General features: G+C 32.6%; 1 protein-coding gene across 2 annotated transcripts; it reads right to left on the minus strand.

Moving 5' to 3' along the window:
• Positions 1 to 676: 676 nt before the first annotated feature.
• On the minus strand, positions 677 to 9,727 carry LOC142605651 (linoleate 13S-lipoxygenase 2-1, chloroplastic-like). Of its 2 annotated transcripts, none has more exons than XM_075777083.1 (9): positions 9,118 to 9,727; positions 7,064 to 7,332; positions 5,045 to 5,282; positions 3,907 to 4,233; positions 3,728 to 3,813; positions 3,144 to 3,299; positions 2,765 to 3,066; positions 2,029 to 2,295; positions 677 to 1,628 (listed from the first exon to the last, which is right to left on the minus strand). In XM_075777083.1, exons 1-9 carry the CDS (start codon positions 9,473 to 9,475, stop codon positions 869 to 871), a joined length of 2,763 nt encoding a protein of 920 aa, XP_075633198.1. In that variant the 5' UTR covers positions 9,476 to 9,727; the 3' UTR covers positions 677 to 868. The 2 variants fall into 2 exon arrangements, with proteins under 2 accessions (XP_075633198.1, XP_075633199.1); XM_075777084.1 differs by having other exon boundaries at positions 3,144 to 3,254; positions 9,118 to 9,724.
• Between the last annotated feature and the right edge of the window lie 7,764 nt (positions 9,728 to 17,491).

Genomic DNA, 17,491 nt, shown 5'->3' on the forward strand with positions numbered 1-17,491 from the left:
GCACTAAGAGCAATTGTATCTGATGTGGATTTTGTTTATTTATTTATTTGCTGACATTTGACTTTTATTTTAATGTTAATTAATTTTTTTATGAGTATGGTAGAGCATACATTAATCATCAATTTTTAAAATATTTTATGAAAAATAAAAATAGTTGTAAAAAATTTAGTAATTTTTTCATTTTTTTATAAAATTTTTTCTAAATTGATTTACTAAGATATGCCTAAGAGCATATATTTGTAAAACACACTTATTATTATTATTATTATTATTATCTTTATTTGTATCAACTATGCAATCCATCAATCATGTAAGTTTTTTTTTTACTAGATGACAGTAAGGACGAAAGTGATAATAAGCTCAAAAACTCTAGGATCAAATTGAAAGTTTTAAAAACATAAGGACCAAAATAGAAAGAGTCTTAAAATATAGGGACCAAAAATATGTTACTGTGTAATTAATTACATATACAATTTTTTTTTACAGCAAATCTCACATTTGTTGAGTTTGGAAATTTTATTCTTATATAAGCTTATCACCGACAACACTTTGTTATCAAGTATTAATAAGTTGTTATATCAACACTGGTAAAATTTGTTATGAAATATGTTATGACTCACTAGACTTCTCATATGAAAAAAAAAAAAAAAAAAAAAAAACATCGTGCTGAAAGAAGCCCCTTACTTGGAGCAAAGCCTTTAATTCTCTAACAGTACCAATGTATCTATGATTTAAAGCTCTAGTTTGTCACCAACATATGTGAAATTATTGTTGTTAAACACAATTATTTGGCCCTATTATTCTTATAATTTTCAGTCTGAAATGTTTTGGAATTTGAGGTAATCTATGACAATACAATATTTCAACTTCAAACAGAAATGCTATATGGAACTCCCTTTCCAGTCACTCCAGGAGGTGAGAATGGCTTCAAGAGCTCATACGGAACAACCCCAGCTCCATTTCTGTTCTTCAATTCCTTGTTTGCATTCCTCTCATCAATAGCCCCCTCAAGCTCCATCAACCTCCCACTAAACCGTTCAAAAGCCGCCTTTATAACCGGGTTCTCAGCCCATGTTGGCTCTATTTTCTCCCCTATATACTCCTCCTCCGGTGAATGACTCGATAGTATGTCCATAACAGCCATCATTCTTGTTGCTTGCATTTGTGAAGGGAAGCATTGTAAAAGTGCACCTTCGGGTTTTTTCAAGAAGGTTTTCCAAGCCTCTTTTGAAGGGTCTTCAGTGGGCATGTTGGTTCTAGCAATAGTAGGTCGGTTAGGGAAATAGCCCGTGTAAGTGTATTGTCCAAAGTTCACCACTGCATGGTGTCCTGATGTCACCCATACTATTGTTGTGATAATCTCTATGAGGTCTTTTGGGGTTTTGAGGACTGGCCACCATGGTTCATCCTTTTTGTCACCGTGGCCTACTGTTCTAATCTCTTCCCACCATGCTTGGAGCTCTTGATCTGATTCAATGAGACTTGGGTTAGAGTAATAGTGATTGACATAGTCACTCACCCACTCTTTCATGGAATCCCAAAGGAGGAGGCCATCATTAGCATAAGGGTAGTCCTCAATTGTGAGCTTTAGGCCATGTGGAGCTGTTGGATCCTCAATAGCCATTCCCCTGCATTCAAGCAATGAAAAAAGGAAAATTATAAGTTAATTTGGGAGCAATGCTCACTCTTTCACATGAGAAATGGGCTCTATACGTGGTTCCCACCATAAGACCCGCTCCTAATATGAGAGGAAGATGGAGTATGTATTTATTACCAAATAAAAAAAATGATAAAGCACAGTTATATTTAGAAAAGTGTGAAATTTTAAATTTTGTGTTTAATTTAGTCAAATGAGTTGAAAATGATTAAGTCATACTAGTGCTAAACAAACAAAGAGAAGAATTATTATGTGTTGACAATTTGGTAGTGTTAGGACTTAGGAATTGTACAATAAACCTTAGATAGGCAACATCAGAAGAAATCATGACTTAAGTTGTTGCTTGTTTATGAAAGGATAGTTCAAAGTACCTGTTAATTAAGTCAGCTGGTAGTGCCTGTAGGTTGAACTGCCACTCTAGGTCATAAGCCAAGGAGCCAAGCTCCATGGAGTATTTTCCAGGGGTGAATGACTTCTCAAAGATCCCTCCTCCATTGATAAGTATTTCTCGAGCGAGAGCGTTGATATCCATAGTGTATCGGAAATGTGGGTGCAACAATCTATAGATTGGGTGCATCTCACTGAGTTGCCTATTCATGGCTATGATATAAGGTTCTGTAGCACAATGAGTTCTTAGCCTGCAAAAGAATTTCTAGTCCTTTTAGTATAGATGGTATGATAATATGAAGAATGAAGAGGCCAAAGTCCTAAATTTAGGGAAAAAGATTCTCTCTATTTGAAGATTAGATTAAATGTTGAAATGGTTTTTTGTGATTGATGCATTGTAAAAATTGTTCAATGGTGAATTCAAGTGAATGTAATGTTGCTCCAATCATGATAGACCATATTAACAATAATGAACCACCACATTTTTTTGGTGTGATGGTCACTCCACAAGTACAAGTGCTTGTGGAGTGTGAGGGGGAATGCGAAAAGGTTGGAGTTCAAGTCTCTAGAAAGGAGCTTTACACACATATACACTTAAATTAGGCTAGAGTAAAATTTCTATCTTGTATAAAAAAATAATAATAATAAAAACAATGATAAAAAAGTAAAAAATATTGTGTATATAACAAATGGTGAACAAAATATAGAAGTGGAACATACCAGTGACTAGCTAGTTGGTGATAACTAGACTCATGAGCAAGGACATGGGCTTTGGCAAGTCTCCAAAGCCATACACTTGTAGAATCCCAACAAGGTGTGAAAACTTGTTTCCATTGTGGCTTCCCATCCATTGGTGGCCGAGTCAATTCAATGGCTAGGGGCCATAATGTGCCATCTGGGGTTAGGAAGAGCAATGTTCGTGACCCATAGAGAGTTGTGCCTTCAATTTGTCTTACTTTACTCACATATGGTAAAAATAGATCATGGTAATCTATAATGAACAACTTCTTCTGACTTATGGCCTAGCATGTATACAAATTTATGTGAGAAAGAAATCAATATATAAATGGTCATAATGTGTATCAGTTATATATGATACCTCCTTGATGGTCATTAAACCTCTCATTTCTCGTTCAACTAATTCTGTAGTGATTGCTGAATCTTGCGGTCCATAGATCTTAGGATCAAGTTTACTCTTCAATGGCCATTCCTGCATGATATTCATGTGTTGCTTTACATATGTTTGATCACCATCCTAGCATAAAAATACTTCATTATAATAATAGTTCTTTTTCCTAATCTCAATTGTAATTTAAAATTTTATGCAAATATGTGTGCTCATGATTTTATATATATATATATATATATATATATTCCTCTAGGGGCAATTTACTTTGATTTTTTTTTTCTTTACAAGCAATGTTAAAGACAATTTTTCTCACATCCAATTTGTTAAGGTAACAAGTTATGGTTAGAATAAACATCAATTTCATATGAACGCATCACTAACACCATTTTATTTTGATTGATCACAAACTATCATTTTAACAGTGTAATGGAAAATTTTAATCTTTTGTTTTGGTTGTATATATTGTTAAAAAAAAGTTTATATGTGCGCACCATACCATAGGAGTATGGACACTTATGCTCAATGCTTTGGAAGTAAATATCAATTTATCATACCGTAACCAACTTTATGCTATGTGGGTTGACACCAGCAAGAGCCTGCCTAGCAAATTCCTCATCCTTAAACCAAAAGAATTTGTCTCCTACATGCTCAAAAACCATTTAATTAATTAGAGAAAGAGAAATAGAAATATAAATTGCAATGCTAAAGTTAGCATATGAGTTTGTTTTCTCACTGTCCATTGTTTCTGGGGCCTCAAAGCGCAACACATCGTCAACTGTATTAGTTATAGCCTTGACTAGTCGGGGCAAAAGGGTTTTGAGAAACCCTTTGTTTTCGTTTTTGAGACTAGGCAACTTAATTCCTTCGTTGAAAAGTGAATCCACAGCCGCGAAGTTGGGGAATCCGATGTCTTCGTCAATGATTGCAGCCTCTAGAGTTGGTATTATTATATGCAATGCTGAGCGTACAGTCTTCGCTGAAAATGCTACTTGCTTTGCTTCTGAGAAGGCTTCATCCCTAGGAATGTAAATGTTGCTGCCCCTTTTCTCAGACAATGGATCTATTTATGTATAACACAATTGTTCATAGGTTAGGATCAAATATATGAATGAAAGGACTAAATTTACACTTTTGTGTTAATTTATTTTGTTTTGTTATATTTAATTTTTATTTCTTGAACCCTAAAAAAAAAGAAAAGAAAAAACCCTATAAACATCTCAAAGAGACTTTCAGAAAATAAAGAGTTAGTCTATTACATATATTTTAGCACAACTTATTAATGTAAATAGTTTATTGTGAGTTTTAACTCTATATAAAAGTAATTGTCTATTACTTCGTTAAGTTAACTGAAAAATAGTTAAATTATAGGGTAACGATATTTTATTTAATCCTTTTTTTTTTTTTAAATTTATAATGTTCTGAAACCCTAGATATAATAAAATCCAAAATCCTACTGATATTTCATTATTATAAATTTATAATGTTCTTCAAACGTGGGGCCACCAAGAAGGCTGACCTTCACTAATTTTTTTATTTTTTTTATTTTTTTTTATGACTCTTTTTAGAAATATGTTGCCAGAGGCAGAAAGGAACATATTACATGACAGGTTACCAACCATATGTCACATGCATACTTTGAGAAGTCATTGATTGAAAAGAAACATAGAAGATAATGATCTTAATCATTTTTTCATTGATTGGAGGTGACATTAACAATATCCAAGTGTCATATTTCCAAAACTTCTATCCAGCATATTTACCAAATTGTAATTATATTGCTTTTAGGGTTTCTGTTTTCCCTAGCTCTTATTCAATGGCCATTAATCCTGCAAAAGAAGTAAAAATTGAATGTATATATAGTAATTTGGTACCTGTGTCACACCGAGGGCGCCCAGTCCTACAAAGTCTAGGAAAAGGGTGCTCCTTGCCTCCAAGTACTGGTCTTTTAAGATCCACACTAGTATCAGGATCTCCCAGATCATTGTACATATCGTAATCATACACCCTCTCAAAACTCTTGCGCTCTCCCTGGCCACTACCTTGTAAAACCCCAAGCTCTTCTTCTCTTAGCTTCCTCAGTCCTCTTGGTGTTTGTGATGGCAAGTATGACTACTCAACAACCAAACATATACAATGCCACAATCCAAAAGAAAAATCAATAGGAAAGTCTTAATATAAGAACACAATATAGGGTTTATTTGGTTAGTCATTTTGGGAGATTAAAATAGTATTTTTAAAATTCAAAACTTTAGTTTGCAATCACGACTTTTCATAGCTTTTTTCCAAACGTTTATTCACTACAAAAAAATCTATTTTTGGCAACGAATATTAGTGAGGAAAATATTTTAAATTTAAAACACAATTTTCCAATAATTTAGACAAGCACGCCCATATATGTTAAGTTACCATTGACATGAAATTTTATTTTAGTTTTCCTCAAAAAGCCTTGGATCAAGGTCATTGCTGGACCACATCTCGCTAAAATAATGCAAATTTATGACTATTGCTTGGAAAAGAGGGAAAATTATTAGGTACTCTCAGAGTATTATAAATGCGTACTTCCCTTCTCACATATATGGTGGGTTCCACCATGAATTTAATTAATGGGACCCACCATTCATGTGAGAGGAGTGGGTACGCATTTATAGTACTCTGGGAGTACACAATAATTTCTCGGAAAAGAGATATGAGAAATCTTAAATTTTGTACTCTATCCTTATAACTTACATATTCTAGGAAAATAAGAAATTATTAGGTCCACCGAGAGGACTATTGATGTGGTCCTCCCAACCAATAAGATAGTGTCATTTATGCTAATATGTGAGTGAACTTCTTAATCAGCATAAAGAATAAAAAATAAAAATTACTAGGCAATGTCATATTTGTATAAATAAGAGCATTTTATTGGTTGGCAGGTCAAGGAGGACCACGTCAATAGTCCTTCTGGTGGACCTAATAATTTCTTCAAGAAAAAACACGCATTTGAATGTGATGTTTTTCTTTATTACAAAAATAAGAAAGATATGGAATGAAAAATTTAAGGAAAATAACTAACAATTGTGGTTATTTAATTGGATTTTTATTATTCTATGACTTGGTAATTTTAAAAACTGAATTCAAAAAATAGTCCAATCATGAAGACATATTTCGAAATGGACCATTCAATATTAATGATGGCAAAGAAAAGAAATGGACCACTTTAAAAAACAATTGTGTGAAATGATAGGACCACTTTTTTTATTAAAAACAAAATAGCTTGAAATAAATGGACCACTTGCACTTACATAGTGAATGGATTTTTTTTTTTCCGGAATATAGTATACGGGAAATTGATAATCCACAAAATTTGTTATAGGGTTACCTGTTGCAGGGTTACTTATAATCTATAATTTATAATACATATATATATATATATATATATAAAACAAATTTTAAATTCTATTATATATATCAAAAAAATTATTTTATATATAAAACCTTTACTAGAATAGTCATGTCAAAATTTCTTTAAATAATAAAAATAGATAGGTCGATATACTAATACAACCATACAAATTCCTATTAATAATTACCATTATTATTAAATATTATATTTAGGAAACAAATAATATGTATAAAGTACTATTCATAACTCATTCGTATTCAATGTAATAAAAATACTATAGATAAAATTATGTGTTCTCATTTTTTTAATCAACAAACCAATGTCAAGCTAAAATTTAAACTCAATTATTAAATGAACCAAATTCAAATATAATAGTATATTTGTGAATAAAATTGTAAATAAGATGGTTAGTTTGAGTTTATATCCTATTTATATGTTTGTATATATGTACGTATAAAATATGCTTATGAGAGAGAGAGAGAGAGAGAGAGAGAGAGAGGTGGACCTTGTTTGCAAAGAAGACCCTTTTTTGAGGATTGTCATATTTTGAATGAACCCATGAATTACAGTTCACACGAACGGGACCATTAGGGAAGCCATTGAGGATAATATCTTGAAGATACATCTCCTTGTGGTGCTCATTTTCTACAAAAATAGCCCCAATCGGCCCGAAATCTATTGGAACTTCAAAACTGGATTCATATTTCACCTCTGCCTCCTCTTGGCTAGTCCTGTGTGCATATCCTTTAATTGTATCCTTCTCTAATCCCGTATCTTCAAAACAGTCAAATACATTACATATAGTTTACGGAGATATCACTAAATCCTTATTATATCATTATGTAAAGAATGAGTTACATAAATATCACAATATGAGTGTGTTTGGTTTAAGTTACAACATGTCTTTCTAATATTACGCGATCCTTTACTAATTTTATAGTAAGCTTTTTTATAAATTCATTGTTGGATTAATTACCTTATCTTCTTATACTCTCATAAGTGACGTTTACAAAATATTTAATGTCAAATTTTCAAGTTGTTGATCAATGATCAATGATCAATGCTTATATTATATATAAATTTTTTAATTTTCAAGTTGTTTTAATTTATTTCAAAATTATACATAAAATATCAATTTACATATTATTATATATAATAAATAACATTCTATTTATATACAATTTGGTGTGCATGTCTAAAATAAATAAAATGTGTAACTTTAATCTTGGTATGACCATAAGAGTTTCAAAATGTTTATAAAAAAAATATTAAGCAATTTAACATCAACATATGTTGCACTAAGAGTTTATTTGGAAATAGTTTATTTAGCTAAAACTAAAAACTTTTTACTGAAAATGTAGAAAAAAAGAAGAAATTAAAAACTAATTGAATAATACAATGGAACTCATAAATAATACCCAAAAGTACAATAAGACCCATGACAAGTATAAAAAAGAAGTTAAAAAAATCAAATAAACTTTCCATCTGATCCCAAACAAACTCTAAGTGTAATATGTGTTTATGTTGAAAATTGCCTCAAGTTTTTATTTCAATAGTTCTTTTGGGGTTAAATAATACCTACGTTTGTGAATCGAGAGTTTGCCTATTATCTGAGCAATAAAGACCGGCTGTATTAGGAGGATTAGGTTTGTGCATAGTTATTTCTAGTATATGATGAACATTTAGTGAAACTAATATGGTTTTCCAAAGTTGTGCGTAAACATGTTTATTTGTTTGCTAATACTTAAAAAATGAACTTGAAAGTTAGGATATGGTAGAAATATGTTATGTGGATTCTGTAAAAGTAGAATGGAGAAAAGTTGCCATATACATTTTGACTGCATCAATCACTATGTGATTGTAAAATGTTTTTCTCAACAAATATATGTAATTAGAAGACCAAATCATGATTGGAATGTTGAGCTAAATTAGCAAATTCCAATTTCAAAAGTGAAGAGTAGTTCGGTTCTAAACCTTACTTTGGCTGCCATGGTATGCCATATATATTTGGTGGGATAGAAATGCAAGAATTTATAATTGCAGAATCAGATCAATTAAGTAGGGACTAGCTACTTCAAGCTGTTTTGAATAATGTGATATACAAGCTTTTGACTTTTAGTGTCCTTTTTCGTGTTTTTGACCAATTAAGGATGAAGCTTATTTGGACTATATATTTGAATATGGTTGTTATATGTGAATATTTTTATTTTCCTGACAAAAAGATTGACTTTTTTTATTAGCAAGACACACTCATGGCTCATTCAATAAAATTTAAAGTCACAATCACCTTACATTCTACTTATTCTTATTGATAAAGAAAATATCATTTGAATTAAAATTATGTTCTTTATCAAAAGAAAAAAGTATCTCATGAGATGGTTTTATGTTTCATGTAGAGTCTGTCTTATATTTAAAGGGCTCCAAATACCATATAGACCCACATATGAGATAGATGTTCCATAAACAATCTCATGAGATAATATTTTTCCAAGAAAGAAAGAGAAAACTACGCGGGAATAACGACAATTCTTTCTATACTATCCTTAAATCAGCACTTACTAGGATCAAGCTCTGCACTAACAAGCTCCAAGACGAGTGTTTCACAAAGCAAATCTTTAATATCATCGAGCCCTTGGTCTATCCCAAGGTTTGAAAGTAAACCACCAACAGTAGGTTTCACAGTAATAATGGCTTCCACAGAACCGGCCTCTTCACCAGCAGTGCTTGCTACAGCTTTTATGTTACTAGCCATGGATCGAACTCCAACATATTTGGCCTTTTTGTGAAATGAGTGCACTAAGATTGTACGTGAAGTATTCCCATTCCCTTTCCCATTGCTATTGCCATCAATGAATGTCTTGTGCAATAGGAATGGATTTTGAGAGGAATGTGACTGGTGAAGTTGTGTTATGAACATTTTTACTAAGGAACTTTGTGTGTGTGAGTATTTTTACTAAGTACACAATTGTTGCACAAGAATTGGGAGGGCCAAGGACTTATATATATAGAGAAATGGGACGTTGAAAAATCACATGGCCATGATAACACGCTATTGTTAACCAGTTTGCCTATGAGAACCAAATTTGTTCTCATCTAGTAGGAACTCTGAGAGTGCATTATCTTGATTGGGGTAGAAAACAGATTCAAAATACGTTTTTCCATATTCAAGAGAGTTTTGAGACATGCAATATGAAAAAAAAGGGAATATTATGGTCCTTTACTCCTTTCTATTTTTGGGAGTTCCCAATCCCCAAAAAGGACCACTCAATCAGACTTTGATTGGATTTTAACGCAACTTTGAACTTTCAGTTGTCCACATTTTGTAGCTGTTTCTTCTTTTCTTTTCTTTTCTTTGGGTCATACACATTTTTAGTCCTAGATTACATGTCTAAATTTCATTTTTTGAATGATAACTATATATATATATATATATATATATATATATATATATATATATATAATCCCTTTCAGAGACTTTATTACTTAATTCGCAGTTTTCTCTAATAATAATTAAGGGTGTCTTGAAAAAAAGAGAGTATAATATCAACTATTATCTTAGCGTGACGCATTGCCAATTTGCCACCACACAAAGATCAAAGCTTAATGGTATAGCACACCATCCACATAATTTTTCCTACAGTACCCTAGTGCATGCATATAAAAGGTAAATCAAATCAAAATACCAAATATGGTTTAATTGACAAGACATGTAATATGAGTACACGAAAGTTATATATGATGCCGTGCATTTTTCAAATAAGTATTGAAAATTCGAAAATCGTCGGTAGAGATTGCAGTATTGCACTAGATTATGTCAAAGTAGCACTTACTGATAAACTCTATATAAGCTTTGTGATGACGTGAACGACTTGGAAACATTGGTAGTCTATCGAGCATCGATTTTTAGGCAGAATGTCAAAGAATGATTCGAGATAATCCAGAATCGATCGATCAAAGTCAAAGTCTCAGCTACAATTTTTTTTTTCTTAGAGAAAAAAAGAGAAGCTAAGACTTTGGCAAAGCACCTATAAAAATAAAATAAAGACCTTGGCAAGTAGATATTACTAATTAAGTTTATAGATATTACTCAGACTTGGCTAAAAAAGTAAAATTATGCATATAAGCAACAGGATACTATAGGCATATTTAGAACCAGTCTTACAAAATTAAAGAGCTAGCTTGAGAGTACTCCTTAAAGATTAAAACCTAAACTTAGATGCCAGATTGTCACCACCTAAGATATGAGCATTATATCTCGAAATGACTAGTTAAATTATAATCAAAGTTCCAACACACGCTTGCATTACAGACTTATACAACCTTAATCCAATTCAAACGATCCGGAGAATATCACACTCATGCACCATATAGCTTATTCAGGAAACACCAACGCAATATCTAGCGTCGATCGATGTTGTTCTTCTTTAGTTTTAGAATGCTAATATGAAGATCAAACCCAATATAACATTCCCACTAAACAAGTGATTCGCGATTGGTGCAAAAATTCTTTAATAGGTCTTTCTTTTGATTAGTCATATTTTATGCAATTGGTAAATCTTTTGACAAAATGCACTTTACTTGTAATTTGATAGATCTAGGATGTGTTTAATATAAAAATATGTTGTTCAAGCCAAGTATTAAAGCCATGAAGATTGGACCAAGAAACAAGTGAAGAAAAACTGTTCAATAAAGCTTGATAGATACCTCGAAAGAAAATCTATCGAGACTTAACGAAGGAAGTTCGACAGAAGCTAAAATTTTTCGAGACATACGAAATCAGAATTTCCAGATTTGATTTTTGGCCCATGCTTATATATTTGTGTAGGGTTTCTTTTTTCACAATCCTAGACATATATAAGGCTTATTTTAAATGCTGTCACAATAGGTATGGACATAGAGAACATATGAAAAAGTGACCGAGTGCCTTATTCTCTCTGTAAGAAGGTACTGCATCTTTTGAGCCTTAGGGTTTTGTAACCAAGTACTTCTTGATCTTCATTGTTGATGAAGTGAAGAACTTTGCAACCAACAACATCTTCTTCAAGTTGCTAGAGTTAGTCACGTACTGGGATCCGTGCATCATTGGTTAGTCATGTACTGAGATTTGTGCAAAAGGATGGTGTTCATATATTGAAGTGTTTAGAGGTTCTGAAGCAGTAGAAAATTTTTGCTGGAAATTTATCTACGGAGATTGTAGAGTTTAGGGACAAAAATTTTGTACTAGATCTGAAATTTCTCTTTATTATAGTGAATTGCTCTATGAGAAGGTTTCCTCCTAAGTTTTTTATTGTGAAGCTAGTTTATTTCATTGGTTTTCCTGGGTCATCATATCTTGTCTTCTACTGTGCATAATTTTGACATGATATTGATGTTTGTTTGTTTTAACAAGGTTTATTTATAATAAATCTAATTAACAGTTTGAGTTTAAAACTTGTTAATTCTATTAACAAGGTCTAAATTTCCCAACACTTTTTTTAAGTCAAATCTACTTATCGATCATAACCAGTAACCACCTTCAATTATTAGAACTACCTCACGATATCTAAAAAGATAAACATGCATTTGAGTCATAACTCATAACCAACTTATCTACATTTATATTGCAAGAATCAATATATAACACGTTGTCTTAACGTGTTGTGTTTGTCCCATGCCAACCACACAAAAAAAGAAATACGTGTTGTACGTGTTTGTCTTCTGAAATAACAGGTGCAGCCGTGAAGATTGATATATTTTAGTGGGAGGAAAAAAACAATAGGCTTTGTTCTAATCGAAAGTTGGATGCCTATTTTAGACGCACATTCTCTGAAGTTGAAAGAAATTAACAATTCTGGGTGGTCGATGAATTATGTACGTATATTATATTGAAGCAATTAAAAATGACAAGGGGTAATGAACTCGATTGACATGAATAGTGCATTATTGGAGTTTTGTTTGTTTTGTTTTTACATGCAGCTTTTAGACATAATGTGAAACAACAAAAAGATTTTGTAATTTTCTTGAAGTCTATATCACAATGATTGCACCAATAAACATCGACCACGTACATTTAGAACGACAAAAAAGAAAAAAAACAAAAAAAAAAAAACTCATAGTTTCCACGTGCTGCCATATCTTATTGTCCACATATATGCAACCGATTAATTTTCTTGAAGTCTATATCACAATGATTGCACCAATAAACATCGACCACGTACATTTAGAACGATAAAAAAGAAAAAAGAAAAAACTCATTGTTTCCACGTGCTGCCATATCTTATTGTCCACATATGCGCAACCAATCCTAACCATTCATGGAATCTTACAAATATCGTCCAGATTTCATTATAAGATTTAGGGGTTAATGGCACTTTCCCCTCTTAACTGTAGGGTACTATCCTCTAAACTTTGAAACCAAGAAATAATTATTCTCTTTGAAATATTGAAAATTAACAAGTTATTTCTTGTCAATCTCATAAACACTAAATACCAAATTTTCTATATGGATCAAATAGCACTAGTTTGCTGCCAACTGAAATAGGTCAAATTAACGATAAAGAATCCTATTCATCTGTTGAATTGCTCAATTTCATTATGTTGTGAGTTGGTTGTGTTGAGGTGCACGACACCTATAATAGAGTCCAGCCCACATGGAATCCTATTTCAAGATGAAATAGGTGAGGTAGTTTGCAAGTACAAGAATTCTATTCCTAATTATATTAGGAATAGTGTAGGCGGCAAAGAGGCTTATATATATAAATATATATTTTTTGGTACATATGGTTTTCACGTACATAGAGATATTCAAAGACAGATTGAAGATTGAAACACATTTTGAAACCGACTGAAGGAAAAAGAAGTGTTTTATACGGCATTGAGGGAAAAAAGAAAATGCGATTTTTCTTTTGCTCAAGACACAAGAAATATAAATTGCAGTTTTCTTTATAACGATTGAATGGGTGCTACAACCACAGAGAGTTGAAGTATTCAGAGCGAAAGATCTTGCTACTGGGTTTTGTGGTGAGGTTATATTTGTTCCTAAATGTATTATTGTATTTTCCCAATTTATTATGTGTTAGATTCTGAGAATTTAGGGACTAATGTATTAGAACTTCAAAATGTATTGTGTTGGCAAACCATGATCAAAACATAGAGTCTAAGTTTAGGCTTGCTCAAAGTATGTTTTATTGTAAAGTTGAAATCAAGTGACTGCAGAATTTATTGGACTAAATCTGCAAGGCTCGATCGATCGAAATTAGACTTGATCGATCGAACCACGAGCAGATTTTTTTTTTCTGCAGAATTTTCAACTCAGCCCAAGCTCGTTTGACGTGTAGGGTTTTATGTTTTACTTCACATATAAAAAGAAAAACCCTAGCTGTGTTTTAGAAGTCTTTGATGTGCTGTGTGTTGAGTCTCTTGTGAGATCTAGAGGTGTTTACTTTCATACACAATTAGGGTTATTAAGATTTAGATTCATGTCAAGAACTTGATGATCGTTTCAGTTGCTACATAAAAAACATTCAAGAAGATCAAGATTCACAAGTAGGAGAACTTGTGGTTGTTGTGGATCAAAAGAAATAAGTAGTCCGGAGACTCGAAACTATCACGTGGTTGTGGTAGTAAGTTTTCTACTCGAGGTAGCAATAGGATGTTAGTGGTCTAAGTTTTATTGTACAAACTTCAATTCTTTCATAGTGGATCTGTTTTACCTTGAAGATAGCTAAGTTAAATCCTCTCCAGTTTTTTACCAGTTTGGTTTTCCTAGGTCATCAGATCTTTGCGTTCTTTATATTTCTGCATTATATTTGTTTTACACATATTGGTTTAACCTAGTTCTAACTAACAAACTTATTAATCAACTTGGCTTAATATTAGGTTAACCATATTGTGTTAAAGGATCTAAAACTTTACATTATGAACTCAGATTTTAGGTATAACTTGAGTGTTGTAATCTCTATTTTATTATAGTAGATTGATCGGATTTGCCCTGTGGTTTTTTCCTCTACACTGGAGAGTTTTTCTAGTAATTTCTTGGTGTTCTTGTTGGTTGATTTTTTTTTTTTTTTGCTTCCGTAGATTTCTATTTTCTCTATTGGTGGGGTTATATTTAATTTAATTCACACATAGATGGGGATTTATCCCAACAAGTGGTATTAAAGCTTTGGTTGTTGAGCTTGATTTTCTTGTGTTGCATTAAATGGAAAATATGAATGTGAATATGAGCACTATGATTAAACTCTTGGCATCAAATTATATGATTTAGAAGCTAATGATGGAGGATATCCTTTACTATAAGGATTTTCATGACCCTATTGAGGGTTATATTGCTAAGCCAAGCGAGATGTCTGATAAAAAATGGGAGAAGTTAAATTGAAAAACCATTGGTTGTATTAGACAATGTATCAATGTGAGTGTGTTTCATCATGTATCTCAAGAGACTAATGCAAAAGCTCTTTGGGAAAAATTGAAGGGTCTCTATGAAAGAAAGACAACTCAAAATAAAGTTTTTGTAGCTAGAAAACTTGTGAATTTGAAGCTTAAGGAAGGAAAATCCGTTGCCGAGCATTTGAGTGAGTTCCAAGACTTTGGTAAATCATGCGTATGCAGATCCTTACCCAGAAAACCTAATTTACACATAAACCAAGCAGAAGCAAAATGGAACATAAAATATAAAAACTAGCAACCTAACATTCTTAAAGATATAGAGGAAACCTAAAACTAACCTAAACAAACATAAACTAAACAAAGAAACAGATTAAAACAAGGATTAAAGTAGAAAAAAAAAAGTTTTAAAACATACCTTAAAGAAAAAGCTCCCAGGCTTGATTTTTTACCATTCCTCTAGTCAAATCTATCACAATATAACAGTGATTAGTAATCTTAAACTTAAAGAATTGGGACCAGAAAAGGTCACATCAAATAAAAATAACTTGAGGCAAGGATTAAAGTAGAAAAAAAAAGTTTTAAAACATACCTTAAAGCAAAAGCTCCTAGGCTTGATTTTTGACCATTCGCCTCAGTCAAATCTATCACAATTCAATAAAATAGTGATTATTAATCTTAAACTCAAAGGATTGGGGCCAAAAAAAGTCCCAATCAAATAAAAATAACTTAAGGGTGTTTTGTGAAACTCTCTTTTGATTCACTATTTTCTAATGAATCTTGGGTTTTTCTCATGAGATTTCTGTGTGTTTTGAAAATATACCATATAAGGTTTTTTATAGTGGAAAAAAAATAGAGTTTGGAACAGCTCCTAGACAATGTGGGATTTGTTCCTAACCTCAACCATTATTGCAGAAAACTTGTCTTTCTTATGCTTCTAAAATCTTAGCTGCGTACGCGAGAACGGGCCTATGTACACATGCGTTGGCTTGCATATGCAAGCCGCGATCCACGTACGCTGGTAGAGGGCCACTTTGGTCAATTTATTTCCAAAAATAGATTTTTGCTCATTAAAAAGGTTATATTTTTCATTTTAACACTCTTCAAGTCAGTTTAATATCTGATTAGGCTTTAAACTAGCCTTGGGCCTTAGAGTTCAAGTATCATTGGGGAATGGGGGCCCGAGTCATAAGATGTACAAAATGCGGTGTTTGCAGAGGGAAAAAAGAGAAGGTGATTTTTCCTTGCTCAAGTCGACACACAAGGAATATTAATTGGGGTTTTCTCTAGGACGATTATTTGGGTGCTACAACCACATAGAGTTGAAGTATTCAAAATGGAAGATCTTGCTACTAGGTTTTGTGGTGAGGTTATGATTGTTCCTATAGGTATTATTGTATTTTCCTAATTTATTGTGAACTCAGGTTTTGGGTATAACTTGAGTATTGTAATCTCTATTTTATTATAGTGGATTGATCGAATTTTCCCCCTCGTTTTTCCCTCTACATTAGAGGGTTTTCCACATAATTTCTTGGTGTTTTTGTTAGTTTAATTTTTTTTTTCACTATCGTAGATTTCTATTTTCTCTATTTTTTAGGTTATATTTAATTTAATTCACACAGATGAGGATTTGTCCTAACAGTTTGTTGAAGGAGGGGAATAAAAAAGTGTCCGGTTAGCTTGAACTCTCTTGAAGTGTTCAATTAGCTTGGCCTCTCTTGAACCCACGATCCAAAAGATATGACGTAAGACGTTCATACCATGCTCTTGGTGCTTGCTACAGCCCATATAAAGCTTTCTTCAATCTTAGAACATGGTCCGAAAAATGTGAATCTTGGAATCCCTTTGGTTGCTCAACAAACACTTCTTCTTGTAGAAGCTTATTCAAAAATGCACTCTTCACATCCATTTGATATAGCTTGAAATTTATAATACATGCTATTGAGAAGAATTCGGATTGACTCAAGTCTTGCTATCGGAGCAAATGACTCATCAAAATCTACACCTTCAACTTGAGTATATTCTTAAGCCCCCAATCTAGATTTGTTTCGCACAACTTCACCATCCTCATCAGTCTTGTTCTTAAAGATCCACTTGGTACCAATCACGCATGTCTTTAGGTCTTGGAACCAATTTTCATACATCATTTCTAACAAATTGATATAACTCTTGGTGCATGGATTCTACCCAATTTTTATCTTTCAAAGCTTCTTCCACTTTCTTTGGTTCAGATTGAGCAAGGTAGCAATGATACGTCATATGATTCACACTATAGCTTGGTCCTCTTCTCAAACAAAAGCTTTCATCCAAATCACCGATTATGTTGCTTTTGAGATGATTAAGAATCACACTTGACGAGGGTTTATTGGAAGTGGAGGGTTCTTCATCACGGGAGATTGGAGGCTGAACTTTCAGAGGGGTGAGTGGACTTAACGATCCTTGAGTTGATCTAGTCTCCCTTCTCGATGCGGTAGGAGTAGTTTCCTTTTCCAGTGATTGTCTCTCACCATCATCACTTTGTGACATGTTACTGTCACCATCATTCTTCTTAAGGCTTGGAGCTTTTCCA

Source organism: Castanea sativa, chromosome 8, assembly GCF_040712315.1.
Source record: "Castanea sativa cultivar Marrone di Chiusa Pesio chromosome 8, ASM4071231v1".
In the NCBI taxonomy this organism is placed as follows: domain Eukaryota; kingdom Viridiplantae; phylum Streptophyta; class Magnoliopsida; order Fagales; family Fagaceae; genus Castanea; species Castanea sativa.

Bases quoted from the DNA above. Each gene is read 5' to 3' on its own strand.
- LOC142605651 (XM_075777083.1), bottom strand. From the start codon at position 9,475: ATGTTCATAACACAACTTCACCAGTCACATTCCTCTCAAAATCCATTC. The intron at 5,283-7,063 runs GTCCACCTCTCT...GTTGTTGAGTAG, and splicing joins GGGTCTTCTTTGCAAACAAG to TCATACTTGCCATCACAAAC. The intron at 3,067-3,143 runs GTATCATATATA...TATACATGCTAG, and splicing joins GTTTAATGACCATCAAGGAG to GCCATAAGTCAGAAGAAGTT.